This window comes from Paramisgurnus dabryanus, chromosome 17 (assembly GCF_030506205.2).
Source record: "Paramisgurnus dabryanus chromosome 17, PD_genome_1.1, whole genome shotgun sequence".
Taxonomy (NCBI): Eukaryota; Metazoa; Chordata; class Actinopteri; order Cypriniformes; family Cobitidae; genus Paramisgurnus; species Paramisgurnus dabryanus.
The window spans coordinates 9,919,026-9,938,021 of NC_133353.1; the positions used below are offsets into that span (position 1 = coordinate 9,919,026).

The window sequence follows — 18,996 nt, forward strand, 5'->3', positions numbered from 1 at the left end:
GTGAGTGTGTGTGTGAGTGTGTGTGTGAGTGTGTGTGTGAGTGTGTGTGTGAGTGTGTGTGTGAGTGTGTGTGTGAGTGTGTGTGTGTGAGTGTGTGTGAGTGTGTGTGAGTGTGTGTGAGTGTGTGTGTGTGAGTGTGAGATATCGGTTAAAAGTACATTAAACATCTTGCATTCATTTGGGATTATGGTCGTATATTTCCAATCATTCAACAGCAGAAGATGCTGCCACGATTGGTGTTTCCCCCTTGAGTATTAACTGAGTTGAGTCTGAAGATGCAGACGAATAAATGAAGTTATTCGTATAGAGATCGAGAGACTGAATCAAACACAGCACACAGATCCTGTGACCCATTAATAGATAGAAGAGCACTGTCTCGTATCTGTCTGTCTGCTTCGTAAAAACTGCAGCAAATGATGCAACGATATTTGAGCAGTGAGATATTAAAGTGTTTCAGGCCTTGACCCGTGTAACTGAGAAAGCCCAGCAGTAAAGCACCTGCATCTTAATTTACTTCATATTATAGAAAGTTTACACTAAGGTTAGTGTAAATAAAAAAGCCTCATCCAGTTCTTTAGCTCACATACAAACTATTTTAATAAAGTACTTTGAGTTTATTTGTCAAGATGATGTGTTCCTGTAGCTCATTACAACAACAACAACAACACAAAGTTCATGTGTTTAATCCTCATCATGATCAGCATCAAATTACAACAGACAATTTCTAAACATCTTCATTAAATTCACTGAGGAGGTTTATTTGATATTAATTATAGTTACGATCACAATCATAAAACATGCATGCATTATTTGAAAACCAAATATTATAGTTGTTTAGTCAAAATTATATTGTTTAATTAGGGACTGTTTATTTCTTTCTTTGGATGTTAGGGTTATGGTTAGGTACACGATATGAGATTAAAAGAAACAAACATGAAGAGTTCATGTATAGGCTATACACAAATATATGCTGTTAAACCTTCACATGTAGTAATGAGACAATGAAAACAATAGGTTTCTTTCTTTCTTTATAATACTAAACCCCTACCAGAAGGTGACGTCACCAGAAGTGTTCGAGCAGAACCGACAGGGGGCGTCACAGCCAAAATCATCATCATGATTATTTTTTGTGTATTTTCCCCACGTAATTTAACTATTTTATATTTTATTTAGCTAACTTAAATATTATTCATTAAAATATGTTTATGATCATCATGCCTTTCATGTGCATTAAGATCGTTTTTTTTTTCAGATAGCATTTCAGCAGCAACGCAGAGCTGCTTCAGGTAAAAGTGCATCAGATATTTACTGAAGAGCCCCGGCAAAAATAGGTTTTAATTATTATATTTTTTTAATTGTGTATGATTTACATGTTTGAGTATGTAACGATCGCACTGCTTTTCTTTGTATCGCCACTCGCCAGGCAACAATGTAGTTGATATTAAGTTACTTTAATTAAATGAATGAATTATTGTCTTTTTGCTCCATTGCGTCAACTAAAATGCTTTTAAAGACATTATTAACTTAGGCGTCTCTGCAGCAACATACTGCCGTGTTATGTTCCTGAATAAACGAATCAAGTGACTCACTGATCCATACAGACTGTTTACTGAACGAATCATTCGTTTTGAACAAAACTGATTAAAATTGACTCGTCTCCACCTGCTGGCAAATGTATTGTTCTGTGTGTGCACTCCCTGGTGTGTGTGTGTTTTTTTTTTTTTTTTTAGATATTGTGACCCTGAAACACGTGAGTGGAATTGAAAGACGGTCACATTCTGCACCACACACGGTCGGTCTCTCTCTCTCGTGTCACGGATGATGATGATCATGCCTGGAGATCAGCTGATCGATTCTGACGGTTGTGTTTGATCGGATCTGATCGTGATGCATCTCGTAGATTTTATCGCCGGTTCTGTCGGAGGTGAGTTATCCGGATCGCCGCGTTTTTACCGTCCGATCTCATAAAGTCTCGGTCTGATCAAGGTCGGTGCACGCGAGAGTACAATTTGGAGAATACAAGCGCCGATGTTTGTTTATCTGTTGGTGTTTATTATTTCTGTGTTAACTACACATTTCGGGTTCTGATAACATGAACAACATCAGTGATGATGCGGGCTTCGATTCATTCATTTATTCATGTCTGTCACTCAATTGGTAGATGATTACGTCAGCAGCGCAAAAGGTCGTTGCTTCGATTCCCACAGAACACAAATAGAACAGCGCCTGACAAATGCATACATTCAAATATAATGCATATATATCATTTATTGTGTGTGTGTACACTAGATAAACACTTTCCTTTATGTTTTGAATTCAGGAGCTTTTGGTGTGGCGGTGGGCTATCCGTTAGACACAGTGAAGGTAATAATATAATAATAATAATAATATTATAATAATGCTAAACAGATAATTAAACTAAAGTAAGGATTGCTGTAGGTGAGAATTCAGACTCAGAAACACAATGGTGGTGTTTGGGACTGTGTCAAAAGACTGTGGAGGACTGAAGGAGTGAGTATAAACCTAAAGCAACCCTTCATCATTTATAATAAAGAGTTAAAGTAAAGTAACTCACTGCTGTGTGTTTAGATCAAAGGTTTTTACAGAGGGATGTCCATGCCTGTCACCACAGTGTCCATCAGCTCTTCTCTGGTGTTCGGCACGTACAGAAACGTGCTGCATCATTTACACAACATGCGTGACAGACGCACAACAGACGCGCATCATAGAGTGGATATATTTGTGGCAGGGTTTGCCGGTGGAGTTGCTCAGGTACTTCATGAGCTGTACAGTTTAAAAACAACACATCACTCGTCATGTCAGTCCACGTGCATGTGAACTGTTGCTTTAAATGTGGATTGTTGTGCGCAGGTTTCGGCGATGGCCCCCGCAGACATCGTGAAGGTTCGTCTTCAGTGTCAGACCGAAAGGGTTTACCGTGCTGGACCAGACTCGAGGCCAAAATACCGCGGTCCACTACATTGTGCGCTGAGCATCGCTCGTGAGGAGGGCCTGACTGGACTCTACAGAGGCTCGACGGCTTTAGCGCTGCGGGACGGACCTTCATTCGCCACTTACTTTCTCACTTACAACACCATCTGTGACTTACTGTCTGCAGGGAACAAACATGCAGGTACATCACAGAAAACATTCAAACCTGAAGTCATATCTGTCAGGACTTGAAGACAGCACTTCCTTAAAAAAATCTTTAAAACTGGCAAAAAAACAAAACAGACAATAGCCAAGACAAGCTGAAAACAAAATACACAAGAGGATGAGAAAGCAAAGATTAATAATGTGACGTGAAAATACCCAAACACTGAAGACTAATAGAATGAGTACGGAGGTAAACAGATGAGGGGCACGAGTTTAGATCTTAACACCACAGAAACAAGAAACAAGACTAGAACCTGTTTTTAGTAAGACGTGTTTGTTAAAACTAGTAATTAAACTAAGGCCTAGTCCTGGCTTAAGTTAATTCCTGTCTGGGAAACCACCCCATACTTGAGAAATCCAGACTCCAATAAAACATCTGAGCAAAGATCATTAAAATAAATCCTGAGTTGAATGTGCTCTTAATACAGAACAGAAGAGCAATGGCATGAGTTTAGATCCTGACACAGAAGATAAGAATAAACACCTTGAAGGATGACAACAGCACACAAAGCACATTAACTCAATGTACTGAAGTCAAACACTGCATCAATGTCTCAATAAATAGCTTGATATATCTGCTTCATGTGGTGTAATATCTAAATGAAATGGTTTTATTTGTTAAACATGTTTACTCGTGTCAGAACTGTGTAATAAATCTGATCATCTGCTGTTGTTTTAGATTGGCCGGTGGTTCTGTTAGCTGGCGGAGTCTCGGGCATGTGCGGATGGGCCGTAGGGACGCCGATGGACGTCATCAAGTCCCGTCTGCAGGTGGACGGTATGAATAGACGACGCTACAGAGGATTCATTCACTGTATAAAAGACAGCGTAAGGACTGAAGGTGCGGCGGTTCTGTTCAAGGGTTTGGCTGTTAACTGCATACGGGCCTTTCCCGTCAACATGACCGTCTTTGCCACGTATGAGCTGGTTCTTCGAATTCAGTCAACATTGTCGTAGATTAAAAATCATAATCGGAGATTGACTTGCTCGAGATCATTTATTCCTCACTGAAGAAAATCTTGGACAAGACGATCAAACTTTGGCCTTCAGAGTTGAGCTTCTTCTACTGGAAACATTTTGTGTTTAACTGCATTTTTATAAACACCTGTAGAATCTAACAAACACTATTTATTTATTCTTTCTATTATATATGATGTATTATTATAAAGAGTTTTGCTGTGTCACTCGGATGCAGTTTTCTAATACAATTATTCACAAATGTTTCTCTGTTTATTTATGATGCACTTAATTCTCTGTTGTCAAGTTTATCTTCACGATATTTGTGGTGTGATGTCACATTTGTAAAGATTTAGGATTCATTTGTCGGAGACTTTCACTCATGTCACATGTTGACGTCACTCGAGACTGAGATGAACACATTTTCTGCCAGATGTTCATTTATTTATATGTCATAGATTCAAGCAGCGTTAAATGAATCATCAGTTCTGTAATAATTACATGAGACATTTGTTAAAATAGCAAGGCTTGGGTCCCATCATGCAGTGATCATACAGGATGGGTTGTTTATTTGACAAACAGAAATTGATGATTATTCGCTGTATTCCTTCATCTGCTGTGGTCTTGGACATCTCATCTGTTCTGTGTCGTTCGGTAAAGATCTGTGATGGATCAGTAGTTAAAGTCTAACTTGCGTGGGCTCATGAACTGTTTGATGACATCATCGGTCACTTGTTTGCGTTTCTCCTGATGGCCGGCGATCATGGGCTGAAGGGTCTCGATGAGAAGTTTCTTCAGCTCACCCGTGAGAAGATCTCCGCTGCTGTATTCCTAAACGACAACATTTCAACGGTCTCAACGATTGAATTGTTTTACAGTATAAATACATCCGTGTAAGTCACATCTGATCTCTCACCTGTCTGATTTTCTCCAGCTGCTCGTCGTCTTCAAGGAAAAACGTCAGATACATAAAGGAAACGTCCACATCTGGATTCCCACCGAGCTTCCTGTGTTCCTCTACGGTGTCCTTCCCACCAGAGAAAGCGTGCTTGTTTATCTGAAATGCCAAATGAAGACCTCGTGTCAGTATTAAACAGAACAGAATCACGTCTGATCATTGAGCAAATGTTAACAGCAGAACCGAACCTTATTCTTGATTTGTTTCGGCGAGTCGGTGAGGAATATCGTGGAGTTTGGATCACTGGCACTCATCTTGGTTTGAGCCCCTTGAAGCGCTGGGAAAAACGTGGAGTGAAGCAAAGCAGGTTTTAGGTAACCGATCCTCGGTGCTACGTCCCGGGTCATCCGGAAATACGGATCCTGAGGAACAACCAAAAACCATCAAAATCAACCCCATGTCTTTTCTGCTGCTGAATTTATGACAAACTTTACATGATCAAGTATTATTATAAAAGTATTGCATTACCAGACAGGTCTGATCTCACCTGATCTATAGCACATGGAATCAGACACTGAACATCTGTCCTGCCGCTGAAGATCTGAGGGAACGAGCTACTGAAAGATGGGGCAGCTTGAATCGCAGGAAAACTGATTTTACCTGCAAATACACCAGACGTTGAACCCTTTATCTCGTGACCCTGATCACCTGCTTTAATTCACTGGCTTCTCTTACCGATACAGTCGCTGTCTGTGAAGCCAAAGATTCCTTTAACTTGATTAAATGTGACGTGTTTCTGAACCTTCACCACGTTCCTGTAAAATGATGGACTCGATCTATCGGAAGAAACAGACAATCGGAATCAAACGTCTCAGTCGTACAGCGTGAGTTACTAGAATAAAAGAGACAAATATTGTGATAATAATAAATGAAATATTGCACATTGAAACAAATTCAATTGACTTTGCTTTCCCATCACCAAACTTCTGGAATGAGAATAAAAATGTAGGTGGTCCTCCAGGAACTGATTGGATCATTGGAAGTTTGTGGTTTCTAACTAAACAGATGCAGATCTGAATGTCAGATTGCAGTCTGTTGTGAAGATTGTACATCTCTCCAGCGGCACACTTTCAAACTCCGATTGCCCGAAATGCAGCGGGCATGACTTTCATGAACTCTTATTATGACGGTAAGCAGATAAACACATGCGAATCCTGTGATTTTGACTCATAGCGCCACCTGCTTGCTGCACTAAAGACACAATCTGAACAAGATTTAAAAACAGCTGTTTTACCCCATGTAGTCCAGATCAGAGAATATGAAGGTCTTGTTGACATCAAAACCACAGGCGATGATGTCTTTAGCGTTCTCCACGGCGTATCGATAACAGTCTTCCTGTGAGAGATCTTTCCACAGGTATTTCTCATCATCAGTCATCTGAATGACCAGAGGAACATCAAATACGTCTTGAAGCCATCTACAAAGAGTGACACAGTGACAGAAATCACGGCCGTATCCTACAAACACAGTTTAACGTCTTGTGCTGTGAATTATAAAAAGTCTCACTTCGTGAAGATGAAGGGGATCAGATGGCCCACGTGCATGGCCTCTGAAGACGGTCCACGGCCCGTGTAAAGGTAGAAGGATTTCTGTTTCTCGTAGGCATCCAGGATCTGATGCATATCCCTGCAGTATAAAACATATCAAGAGATTAAATTCATCTGCAGTGAGCGACTGTCATTTATACCTCAGTGCTCTGAAGATCAGACCTGTGAGAGAAGAAGATTCCTCTGCGGAGAAAACGATGTGGTGGCTTCCCGGTGACCCGAGCGATTCTGTCCACTAATTCCTGATCGATCTTACTGCTGCCAAACCGCACTGAAGATAACAACAACAACGATGATGAAATCTCATGCATAAAGCGACGATATCAATACTGTGTCAAACACATATTCATAACCTACCAATGAGTTTATCATAGTCTACGCCTTTAGCGCTGGATGTAGAGACGTTCCACGGGTCCACCTGATCATCTCCATCCACAGCTTCTTCATGATCATTGGAAACAACAGAGTCCACTGGTGGACATCCGGCTTTATAGTCCTGACCGGTGACGCGCTTGAAGTCAACTTTCATCTTCAATAACAACTGCACAGCAGCATCGACCTCAGCCTGGAGTTAACATCCAGAAAACAAAAGCACAGCATTAACCATAACGAACACAAACTCTTCTTCACGATATCAACACATTATCATTATGATGAACACACACACACACACGTCAGATGATATTCGTGTATGATGTCGGACCTTTGCAGCTTTCTGAGCTTTAAGAGTTCGGACTGTTTCTCCCTGAACTGTCAGATGATCGTACAGATCCATCGGATTTAAATCGGACATCTTCACCTGTAACACAGAATAATAAAAGATTCTCGTATTCATTCATTCGAGAACATACAGATGACATGAGAGAAACAGCTGTGACACGCGCCATATATTCTACTAAAAACATGTCAAGCGATCATCAGTCTCGTGACCTGTGCTGCTCACACGCGCATAATGCTCACAGGTGTTAAATAATCATAATAATAAAAGAACTGCACCGTGTTTGACGATGTGCTTCACACTTCATTCAGCTTACATCAGATTCACTCCGGCTGTGTTTCACTGTAAGTCGATCGACAGGAACATTCCCGCTACACACAACAGTTCCTATCACTTACGTCAACATTTCATTTACGTTACATATTTTTTTAGAAAGCGTTTTAGTTGTATGTCTCCGTTTTATATAACATTTTGTATTCTTGCATAAGTTTAATAAATACGAGGTGTCAAAAACAGCGGCTGTCCTTTATTAAAGAGTATCGTTAAAACAAGACTCTTATTTTGTACGGGAGTTCACATTGGCACTTCCGGGACGTTCAGCCTGAAATTTCATTGAAATTCGCCTGCGTGATGCAAACATTCTCATGTAAACAACTTTCACTTGTAATAAATTGGTAGTTAGGCTAAGTTACTATAAAGATAGTGTAGTGATATAACAACATTATCTAAAATGTGGTTATAATATGATATGAATTTGGCGGATCGGTATCTACTTCTAATGAAACATCATTCGCTGTTTGTGGTTTAATAAGATTTTGGTGTTGCATCAACTTCTGCTGCGTTATATGTAACCTTTCAGTTTTTTATTAAGATGTTCATCTGATTCTGGACTGTAAGTGGTGTCATGGAAACACATCAGGTGTCCAGCAGGTGGCAAGATCTTACATGAAACCGATGCACTGACAGAGCACCAGATGAATTCACTTGTTTAAAAGTTGGTGTCATGGTTTCACTTGTGGATTATGAGGATTCAGACAGTGAGTCAGAGGAAGACAGCAGGACTGCGCCTCGTGAAGCTGTGCCTCATCTGGACCTGTTTAAAGACCAGCATACTGAAGACCATCTCTTTATCCTGAACTCTTCATCATCAGTGAACTCTTCATCATCAGTGAACTCTTCATCATCACTGAACTCTTCATCATCACAGTCATGTGTCTCAGCAACTCAAAGCTCAAGATCTGATTTGTTGGGTATGAAGAGAGTTCAGCTGAACTCGGCTGCAGTGAGGCCGTATGTCTCTAAAAGACAGCGTGTGTCCCCAGCAGCTCCGGTCCAAACAGAGGAACCACCCAATGTCGGCTCACCCCTGCTGTTTGGGATCTCCGAGACAATCCGTCCGTTTCTGGGCAGAAAGCACGCAGGTCTAGAGCTGCCCAGACGGGTTCACTATCGGGTTCAGGCCCATCAGGGTCCAGTGAACACCCTGCAGTGGTGCCCAGTGGATCATCGCAGCCACCTGCTGCTCTCAGCATCTATGGACAAAACATACAAGGTACAACTAACCGCTCGGCAATAAAAGTACCCTAGCAACACACCCTGTAATACTTTAGCAACCACACTGCAATGTCATGGCAACCGGCCAGAAGACCTCAGTAACTAAAGCAATGTAACTACCCACAGCATCATGAAAGGGAATTTAACTTGGGTTCATTTCAGTCAATAACAGACTTTGACAGATCACCACGTGTCATGCATATAAACAAGAAATATAAACACTAAGAAATAAATAACATGTTTTACACGAGTCCCAAATTATTATGCACATGCCATTTTTGTTTATTTTTCCGATACAGTCAGTAAGTTTACAAATTTTCCCCTTAACAGTTATATGACAGTGTGGATGTTATTATTATATTTAATTGAAATAATAATGAATCTTTAATGCATAATATGCTGTTTCAAATGATAATGCAGAATGCACTTTAATTCAGTGGGTTATAAGAATTCAAAGACAGATATTTGTTAAATGTGCTGCATGGACAAATCATTTTTTTCCAAAAAACAAACGCAATGTTAATTAATTCATGTATTTACACAAGTTACATAATAATAATATATGAGCATATCTTTGACATGACTTTAACTCTCCCATTCATTAAACTTGTAAGTATAGGTTTAGTCTTTATTTCACTCAAAGACGCTAGTATTGCATCCCTAAGTTGATGTTTTGAGTTATAGTGCTGTCGGCCTCACAGATCTTTCATTTAAATGATGCTCTACAGGCTCTTAATAGGACTACTAAGGTCAGAGGATGATGGTGGTCACACTTTGATTTCTTATTTTATGCCCATATTATTTAAAATAGTCAGTGGGCCTTTTTGCAGCATGGATGATGTATTATCCTGCATGAAAGTAAATTTATTTCATGATTCCTTTCATATCCCATAGTGAAACACCATATTTTAGGAACTCTACATATCTTCTAGATGTCCTTTTGATGCCCTCAGGGACCCTAAAGGGACCTACCATCTTACTTCCCAATATTCCAGTCCAAATCATTACTCTTCCATCTCTCTCTAAGGTTACAGTCTTGTTTGATTATAGTGGCTATTCACCAACAATCCAGAATGATAAGTATCTTTACTGGTTAGTGTATTATGGCATGTCAATGAAAAATAGTCTTCATGTATTGAGCTCACAGCAAACGTGCGTGCGTGTGTAATAATGAAATACAAAGCTGTATGTGATGGAAGTTTCATTGAGACTCTGCTGGTGGCTGAGGGTTTGTGTTGTTTAGATCGAGTTGAATCCTCACAGTTCCCTTTCAGTCGGTCACTACGACGTCACGTCGTGACCGACGAATTGGGAACCGCTTCGCGGGTGACCTATCTGCTTCGAGAAACCTTTAAAACGCCAATGAACTTGGCATGCAGATAATTGCATCTGCCGGCGCCGCCCCGCCGCGCAGGTATTTAATGAGCGGCAGGTGCAGTTATCAAATCAGCTTTTTTAGCTTCGAAAGCTGGCAGTGACACTGCTCACGAGAAGCTGCTCTCTCTAAAGGAATAGATCTCGGCGTGCTAGTTGGTTGGGCGAAGGCACCACAGCGGGGCTCGCGAGTGTTTCCACCTCTATCTTTTTGTGATCTCTTTCACATTTTTTAGTTGAGTGTGTGCGTTCTCCTCCCTGTGTGTTTCATCAACTACACAGCTAAAAGAGTGATTTCCCCTAAAAGAGCTGCAGTTGAACTTGCGTCTTTTTAAAGACAGCCGTTCACTGCTCACGGGCGTTAAGCGTCTTTTTAAAGATGTCTTTTCGTCCGTGTTCGACTCCTGGATGCGATAAATATATGATTCCTCGTGATGGACACGATCGCTGTCTCTCGTGTTTGGGTCTCCAGCACGCTGAGGCGGCTTTCGTGGGAGGGACATGCTCCGCTTGCGAGAGCTTGACTCTTGCGGATCTGCGGGGTCGTGTGGCGTTTCTCCGGGAACGCCGCCCTCCGTTGCTGATCGCCCCTAAGAAGGCGGCTGTGAAGCTACGGAGAGACGACCTCCGCCTCACGGTGCTGAATCGGCGAGCTGGTCCGTCCAGCAGCCCTTAGCCACCGGATCCGCAACCATCCGAGGTCCCGATGGAGACGGAGAGCGCGCGTTCTGCGTCGCTTTCTACCTCTGTCGGGCCTCCCGAGGATTCGGTATCTATCGTAGCATCGGAGGGGGGGCCGTCATTTTCGGACGTTGATCCGGATCCTCTCCCTCCTTCGGGAAGGGTTGCGGTTCCCGATCTCGATCCGGAGATGACTGCCATGCTCGCTCGGGCTGCGGAGACGGTCGGGTTGGAGTGGAGAGCTCCTCCCCCTCCCGTACCGTCCCGCCTAGATGATTGGTACTTTGGGGCTGCACGGGCTTCACAGTCTTCCCCTCCAGTACCTTTCTTTCCCGAGGTGCATGATGAGCTGACTCGGTCGTGGAAAACCCCGTTTTCCTCCCGGAACCGGCCGCATCAGCCATCACCCCTCACCTCCCTCGATGGCGGGGCTGCTAAAGGGTATGCCGGTATCCCGACAGTGGAGCGTTCGGTAGCGATGCAGTTGTGTCCTGCCGGCGTTTCCTACTGGAAGGACCGTCCGACCCTTCCCTCACAGGCCTGCAGACATTCGTCAGCTCTGACGGAGTCTGCATACCGGGCTTGTGGGGAGGCAGCCTCAGCCATACATGCCATGGCTTTGTTGCAGGTTCATCAGGCTAAGGCTCTGAAGGACCTGCACGAGGGAGGTCACGATTCGGCGGTCTTTAAAGACCTACGTGCGGCTACGGATCTGGCGCTACGTGCGACTAAGACCACCGCACAGGCCGTCGGTCGTGCTATGTCCACTTTGGTGGTCCAGGAGCGCCACCTCGGGCTGTGTCTGGCGGACATGAGAGACGCCGATAAAACCCGGCTCTTGAATGCTCCGGTGTCCCAGACCGGCCTGTTCGGCGAGGCAGTAGAAGACTTCGCACAACAAGTCTCAGCCACCCAGAAGCAGACTGAGGCCCTTGCCAACATCATGCCGCGTCGGAAGAGACCAACACCTGCCCCGTCGACGTCGGCACCTCAGTCTGCCCCTCGCCGAGGGCGTCCTGCAGCGGCGGCCGCCTCCGTTCCTCATCGGGGCCCTCCTAGGAAGCGAGGAACCGGCCGTCAGCAGCCCGCCCCGCCCTCTCAGCCCGCTAAGCCTGGTGGAAAGCGTAAATCCAAGCGGCCCTGAGACGGGCGACCTGGAGGTGGAGGGGATCGCTCTTCGGGAGATGGTGAACGCACCACTCCCCCCCCCCGGAGGAGGACCGGGTGGGGAATCCTTGGTTTTCTTTAATTTCCGTTCCGCCGGCTTTTCAGCCGGCACCCACAAAACCACAAAAAGAGCGAATTCCTCTTCCTCCTCCAGGTCTTCAGAGGCAGCCGGGGGTGACGGATGGGCTCATAACCCTACGTCCTCCCTCTCCTCTTTCGCCAGCGGATGTTTCGAGCGCACCGAGACATCTTCATCAGGGTCTTCTCCGCGCAGCCATCCATCAGCGGAGTCTGGTGAGTGCTCATTTACACAATATACATATCAACGCAGCCCAAGAGAGCGCGTCATCGAGCACCCCTGTTCCGCTCGCCGCGGGTACTACGATCGTGCCGTTAATTCCCCTCGCTCGGTATCTGGAAGCTTGGCAGCAACTTCCCAGCCCGTCGCGTTGGCTTTTACGCACGATCCGTCTCGGCTATGCAATACAATTCGCCCGGCGACCTCCCAAATTTACGAGCATTCGTTTCACTTTAGTGAAACCCGCCGATGCGCACGTACTACGTGCAGAGATTGCCGTCCTATTGGCGAAAGAATGCGATCGAGCCGGTTCCTCCAGCCGAGATGAGGTCAGGGTTTTACAGCCCTTACTTTATTGTACCCAAGAAAAGCGGCGGGTTGCGACCGATCCTGGATCTGCGCGTTCTGAATCGAGCACTTCACAAGATGCCGTTCAAAATGCTTACGCAGAAAAACATATTTCAATGCATTCGCCCACAGGATTGGTTTGCAGCCATCGACCTGAAGGACGCGTACTTTCATGTCTCAATACTTCCCCGACACAGGCCGTTTCTTCGCTTTGCGTTCGAGGGTCAGGCATACCAGTACAAAGTCTTACCGTTCGGGCTCTCTCTCTCTCCCCGCGTCTTCACGAAAGTCGCAGAGGGGGCTTTAAAGCCCCTCAGAGAGAGCGGTGTTCGCATCCTGGCATACCTCGACGATTGGCTTATTATAGCACAGTCGCGTCAGATGCTTTGCACCCATCTGGATCGGGTGCTCAAACACCTCGCCCGTCTCGGTCTTCAGGTCAACCGAGAAAAGAGCAAACTGTGTCCTACACAGAAGATCTCTTTTCTCGGCATGGAGTTGGATTCGGTCAATCTTACAGCACGTCTCACGGAGGCGCGCGTTCAGTCGATTCTGGCTTGCTTGAATACATTTTCGGGCAGGACTGCGGTCCCTCTGAAACAATTTCAGAAACTCCTGGGGCATATGGCAGCAGCCGCAGCTGTTACACCGCTCGGTTTGCTACATATGAGACCGCTTCAGCATTGGCTTCACGACCGAGTCCCGAGGAGAGCGTGGCTCACCGGCTTTCACCGTGTCACGATCACACCGAAATGCCGTCTCACTTTCACCCCGTGGTCAGACCCAGCCTTTCTCAGGGCGGGGGTGCCACTGAGGCAGGTCTCCAGACATGCAATAGTATGCACAGATGCCTCCAACACGGGGTGGGGAGCCACGTACGGCGAGCTTGCAGCTTCAGGAGTGTGGACATCACCCCAGCTGCATTGGCACATAAATTGCCGAGAACTGTGGGCTGTATATCTTGCGCTCGTCCGCTTCAGCAGCGAGTTGAGAGGCAAAGATGTATTAGTTCGCACAGACAACATTGCGACTGTTGCGTATATCAATCGCCAAGGCGGAGTGCGCTCTCGTCACATGTCGCATCTCGCCCGCCATCTCCTCTTTTGGAGTCAGAAGAATCTGAGGTCTCTTCGTGCCATTCACATCCCGGGGTCGCTCAACGCAGCGGCAGACGCGCTTTCTCGAGCAGCGCGCCCCGGCGAGTGGCGACTCCACCCTCAGTCGGTCCAGCTGATTTGGAGACGTTTCGGCAGAGCGCAGATAGATCTGTTTGCATCTCCAGAAACAACCCACTGTCGCCTATTCTATTCACTGAACGAGGGAACACTCGGCGTGGATGCATTGGCACACAGCTGGCCGAGAGGTCTTCGCAAATACGCATTTCCCCCAGTGAGCCTCATTGCGCAAACATTGTGCAAAGTCAGGGAGGACGAGGAGAAAATTATTTTAGTTGCTCCGTATTGGGCCACCAGGAGTTGGTTTCCAGAGCTCACTCTCCTCGCGACAGCCCCTCCCTGGAGGATTCCCCTGAAGAGGGACCTTCTGTCTCAAGAAGGGGGCACATTATGGCACCCCCGTCCCGATCTGTGGAACCTCCATGTGTGGTCTCTGGACGGGGCGCGGAGGTTCTAGGTGATTTACCCCAGGCGGTATCTAACACCATAGCTGCAGCGCGAGCGCCGTCTACGAGACAGGCGTATACGCTGAAATGGAACCTGTTTGTTGTGTGGTGTACCTCTCAACGAGAGGACCCCCGAGAATGCTCGATCAGTATTGTGCTTTCATATCTCCAGCACCGCTTGGAGAAGAGGCTGTCACCATCTACTATTAAAGTAGATATCGCGGCAATATCCGCGCATCACGCACCCATAGACGGTAGATCTGTAGGTCAGCACGATCTGGTCATTAGGTTTTTAAGAGGTGCGCGGAGGCTGAATCCTTCACGCCCTCCCTCTATTCCTCCGTGGGACTTGTCCATGGTGCTGAAAGCCCTTCAGCACTGCCCTTTCGAGCCTCTGCTCACGGTGAGCGTCAAGTTTCTCACTATGAAGACTTTGACGCTCCTCGCATTGGCTTCTATTAAAAGAATAGGGGATCTTCATGCATTTTCGGTCAACGATTCGTGCCTTCAGTTCGGGCCGGCTGAATCCAGCGTTACACTGAGACCCCGGCCGGGCTACGTGCCTAAAATTCCCACCACTCCCTTTAGAGATCAGGTGGTGAATTTACAAGCGCTGCCTTTGGAGCAGGCAGACCCAGCCATGGCTTTGTTATGTCCTGTTCGTGCACTACGTGTGTATGTGGATCGTACTCAAAGCTTTCGGACCTCAGAACAGCTCTTTGTCTGCTACGGTGGTCAGCAGAAAGGGAAAGCTGTCACTAAACAGAGGATGTCTCATTGGATTGTAGACACAATCGCCCTGGCGTATGAGAAACAGGGCATTCCTTGCCCCTTTGGTTTGAGAGCCCATTCAACCAGAAGCGTGGCTTCATCTTGGGCTTTGGCTTGTGGTTCCTCACTTGCAGATATTTGTAGAGCTGCTGGCTGGGCGACACCTAATACGTTCACTAGATTTTACAGTGTTCGTGTTGAGCCGGTATCCTCTCGAGTTCTCTCGTCAGATCAGTGAGAGCATCGAGGGACGGCTCCTGTGTCGGCTTGGTGCCTTTCTTTTCGGTGCTGCACGACCGCACCATTATGGAAGGCAGTTAAGGCAAAAACGTTACAAAAAACTGTTTTTTGTCTCCTCCACCGCTTGGTGGCCGATGTTGCGGAGCATCGGCTGCCAGCCTCTCACTGGATGTATCCTTAAGAACCTGGGTGAGGCTAGCGTCCACAATGCGCCCCCTAGTGGTTTCTTTGTGAGTATTTCCGTGGAAACTTCTGATTTACCACGTTTCCCTTAGTGGAGTTCATTCTACGCCTCTCTAGTGTACTAAGAGAGAGTATTTTTTATAGACCTCGTGTCTTTTTTTTATCCATCACCTTAGTGGTAGACCCCTAGAGGGTTTTCTTTCCGCAGCGATCTTAGTCCCGCCTGACGAGTTCGCTTCCCAGTTCGCCTAGTCACTATCGTGGGTTAAGGAACAAGTAGTGACCGGCCTCTGCTTCAACCCCATTTCCGTTCCCTGAATAGGGAGAGTCGGAGGGTTTACGCAGGCACTGGAAGGGTCAGCTTCAGTGGCGCTTTGGTAGGGATTCCCAATTCGTCGGTCACGACGTGACGTCGTAGTGACCGACTGAAAGGGAACGTCTCGGTTACATATGTAACCCTCGTTCCCTGAAGGAAGGGAACGGAGACGTCACGTCCCGTCGCCACAGTTTGCTGTTCCACTGCTGATACCGGCCGGACCCTTTCCTTCTGTCCAGCTTTCTCAGCAAAAAAATAGCTGATTTGATAACTGCACCTGCCGCTCATTAAATACCTGCGCGGCGGGGCGGCGCCGGCAGATGCAATTATCTGCATGCCAAGTTCATTGGCGTTTTAAAGGTTTCTCGAAGCAGATAGGTCACCCGCGAAGCGGTTCCCAATTCGTCGGTCACGACGTGACGTCTCCGTTCCCTTCCTTCAGGGAACGAGGGTTACATATGTAACCGAGACGTTTTCTCTGATTTCAAAACATCAGTATTACACTTGATTTTACCACAGTTTATTACTTAGTTTAGTGTCTACAGTATGTTTTCTCTACAGTATGTTAGTTGATGCTCTGAAAGTGTTCTTATTGATTATTATTTTCACGACGTTTGAGATTTATTGTGTGATGTTGATTTTCTTTTACTGTATAGTTGACTTGTTGTCTCTGTGAATCTTTGTGTTTTCAGTTGTGGGATGGCGTTGACAGCGGGACGTGCTTACAAACTTATTCCCAGCAGCGTGGTGCCATCCGTGACGCCTGTTGGCTGCCGTGTGGCCGGCGAATCCTCTCGGGGTCGTTCGACGGCACCGTCGTGCTCACAGATGTAGAGACGGGTGGGTCATCTGAAATATCCATGTGTATGATCTGTGTCTCCTGAAGAGGTTAAACATTTAGCTTGAGTTTGTATTAAATAACATTAGAGATGTCGTGTGTGATCAGCTTTTCTTCAGGCCGACAGATGATGATGAGCTCTTGTCAATGTCTCAGAGTATCTTTCCTTGCTTCACATATTGATTTTTAAACAGCTCATAAATATGAGATTCTCATCTCTTGTTTGATATCAGCTTCATCTTTGTTTGTATGAAGGGTTAAATGTGTGAGACTCAGCGCTCATTAATAATATCTAGTATCTCTCCACACTAACAGCAGGTTTAAATTAAATTAATCTTGTGTCACGTGATCATACAGTATGTAAACCCCTGTTAATAACATGCTTTATATAAAGTCAGTAGTTATAATATCACATGGTTTGTTGTTGTGTTGATGGTAAGTAACTGTAATCAGGATGTTTTGAAAGTGTTTTGTTGAGTAATAATGATCCTATCGTTTAGGTTTGTCCTCACAGACAGGACATCATCACAGATTTAATTTAAAACCTTTGACTGAACATGACAGAAATGAATGTGTTGTCAGAAGAATTATTAATCAATGATTGTAAAGTCACAGATTTTATTGCTTTATTGTTGTTGTATTGGAGAAGTGTTTCTGAGCTACATCACATCTGTCTGTCCTGATGGATTATTTCGCAGGTAAAATTGTTGTAAAAGTGGAGAATGAGTTTAAGGTGGGCTGTGTCGCCCCTCGACCCTGTGACCCTGATGTGTTTCTCTGTGGTGGCTTCAGTTCAGAGGTCAAAGCCTGGGATGTTCGCTCCTCTAAGGTCAGTCTGATATTTGCGCTCTGGAATACTCGATTGTGATCTCCTAACACGTCCTTGTCTCGCAGATGCTGCGGGTTTATAAAGCCGGTATTCAGCAGACGTTGGACATTTTGTTTCTGGGTGACGGTAAAGAGTTCGTGACGAGCACAGACGCAGTGAGTCGAGACTCGGCAGAACTCACGTTGGTCGCGTGGGACTTTGACACCACCGCTAAACTGTCCAACCAGATATTCCACGTACGTATGAAATCACTGCTCCTGTTCTTATTTTAAATGGCTATACATGGTTTGAAACAGATGTGGTTAATGTGTGGACCAGGAGCGCTACACCTGCCCGTGTCTGACCTCCCATCCGCTGGAGAAAAGTTTTGTGGCTCAGACCAATGGAAGCTACATCGCTCTGTTTTCAGCGCAGCGGCCGTACAGAACCAATAAGAGACGTCGATATGAAGGACACAAGGTCAGTGTTTGCCCCCAGGCATTAAATCGAATCCCTGTGTCCAACATGAATCCATATCTGATGTATCTGACCTCACTCCAGCGACCATTTGTGAAATGAACAACACATTGAAACGTTCATAAATATATTAAACAATGTTGTCGGATAGACTCATAATAATAATAATAATACCAACATAATCTTAGTAAACTAACTGAATATTGAGATCAAGTCTACAGTATATGTGCAGTGATTGGTTGTTTTTTTGTGGGTGGTGTTTGTAGGTGGAGGGTTTTGCAGTGCATTGTGGGTTCTCTGCAGATGGAAGTGTACTCGTGTCTGGGAGTTCAACCGGTTCTGTGCACTTCTATGACTTTCAAAGCTCACGGACCCTGAAGACGCTGCAGGCTCACGAACACGCCTGCGTCTGCGCAGCTCTGCATCCTGTGTTACCCGGTGCGATGGCCACGTGTGATTGGGAAGGAGAAATTAAAATATGGAAATAATTCAGATGTGCCACTAAATGTTCAGAGTCTTTCCATTTCTGACACTTTATTGAAGAATGAGTTTTAATGTTGAATTCTCAATGTGATCATAGAATCATCATTCAACACACAAAACATTTCACAGTTGTTATCAAACTGAGGCTATAAAGTTTTTATTAAATAAAGAAATATTCTGCAAATAATGAAAGCTTTAAACAAACAGTAACTACGTTCAGATCAACCATTACGTCCTCATGTGATTACAGGTTTACATAATGGCATGAATCATCTTTGAAAACATAACAAAGCAACACAACATGATGCTTTGGAGCGTTATACAGACAAATTCTTTCTTTTCAAATAGGTTTTGGAGGAGGGCATCGGAAAATCATTTGTGAATCAACACTTATAAACTCTGTCACAGACGTGTACTTGAGCAGATATCATTGCTTCTGACAGAAGTTAGTTAAGCAGCGTCCCATACAGCTGCGCTTTAGTCAAACTGTCTTTTCTGCTC

General features: G+C 45.2%; 3 protein-coding genes across 4 annotated transcripts; 2 read left to right on the plus strand and 1 right to left on the minus strand.

The window, feature by feature from the left end:
- Nucleotides 1–1,277: 1,277 nt before the first annotated feature.
- slc25a47b (solute carrier family 25 member 47b) lies at nucleotides 1,278–4,403 on the plus strand. Its single transcript, XM_065275143.2, has 6 exons — nucleotides 1,278–1,924; nucleotides 2,321–2,364; nucleotides 2,440–2,511; nucleotides 2,590–2,772; nucleotides 2,872–3,133; nucleotides 3,836–4,403. The coding sequence occupies exons 1-6, from the start codon at nucleotides 1,888–1,890 to the stop codon at nucleotides 4,111–4,113; spliced, it is 876 nt and encodes a 291-aa protein (XP_065131215.1). The 5' UTR covers nucleotides 1,278–1,887; the 3' UTR covers nucleotides 4,114–4,403.
- A 132-nt stretch (nucleotides 4,404–4,535) lies between these two features.
- Nucleotides 4,536–7,827, minus strand: wars1 (tryptophanyl-tRNA synthetase 1). The gene is made up of 11 exons (XM_065275140.2): nucleotides 7,615–7,827; nucleotides 7,322–7,417; nucleotides 6,976–7,183; nucleotides 6,781–6,889; nucleotides 6,578–6,697; nucleotides 6,306–6,488; nucleotides 5,747–5,847; nucleotides 5,559–5,671; nucleotides 5,260–5,433; nucleotides 5,030–5,170; nucleotides 4,536–4,944 (listed from the first exon to the last, which is right to left on the minus strand). The coding sequence occupies exons 2-11, from the start codon at nucleotides 7,409–7,411 to the stop codon at nucleotides 4,786–4,788; spliced, it is 1,398 nt and encodes a 465-aa protein (XP_065131212.1). The 5' UTR covers nucleotides 7,412–7,417; nucleotides 7,615–7,827; the 3' UTR covers nucleotides 4,536–4,785.
- Nucleotides 7,828–7,908: 81 nt separating this feature from the next.
- wdr25 (WD repeat domain 25) lies at nucleotides 7,909–18,500 on the plus strand. Of its 2 annotated transcripts, XM_065275142.2 has the most exons (7): nucleotides 7,909–7,982; nucleotides 8,208–8,888; nucleotides 16,582–16,729; nucleotides 17,426–17,556; nucleotides 17,622–17,792; nucleotides 17,875–18,015; nucleotides 18,279–18,500. In XM_065275142.2, exons 2-7 carry the CDS (start codon nucleotides 8,340–8,342, stop codon nucleotides 18,498–18,500), a joined length of 1,362 nt encoding a protein of 453 aa, XP_065131214.1. In that variant the 5' UTR covers nucleotides 7,909–7,982; nucleotides 8,208–8,339. The 2 variants fall into 2 exon arrangements, with proteins under 2 accessions (XP_065131214.1, XP_065131213.1); XM_065275141.2 differs by having other exon boundaries at nucleotides 7,950–8,888.
- The last annotated feature ends 496 nt before the right edge of the window (nucleotides 18,501–18,996 follow it).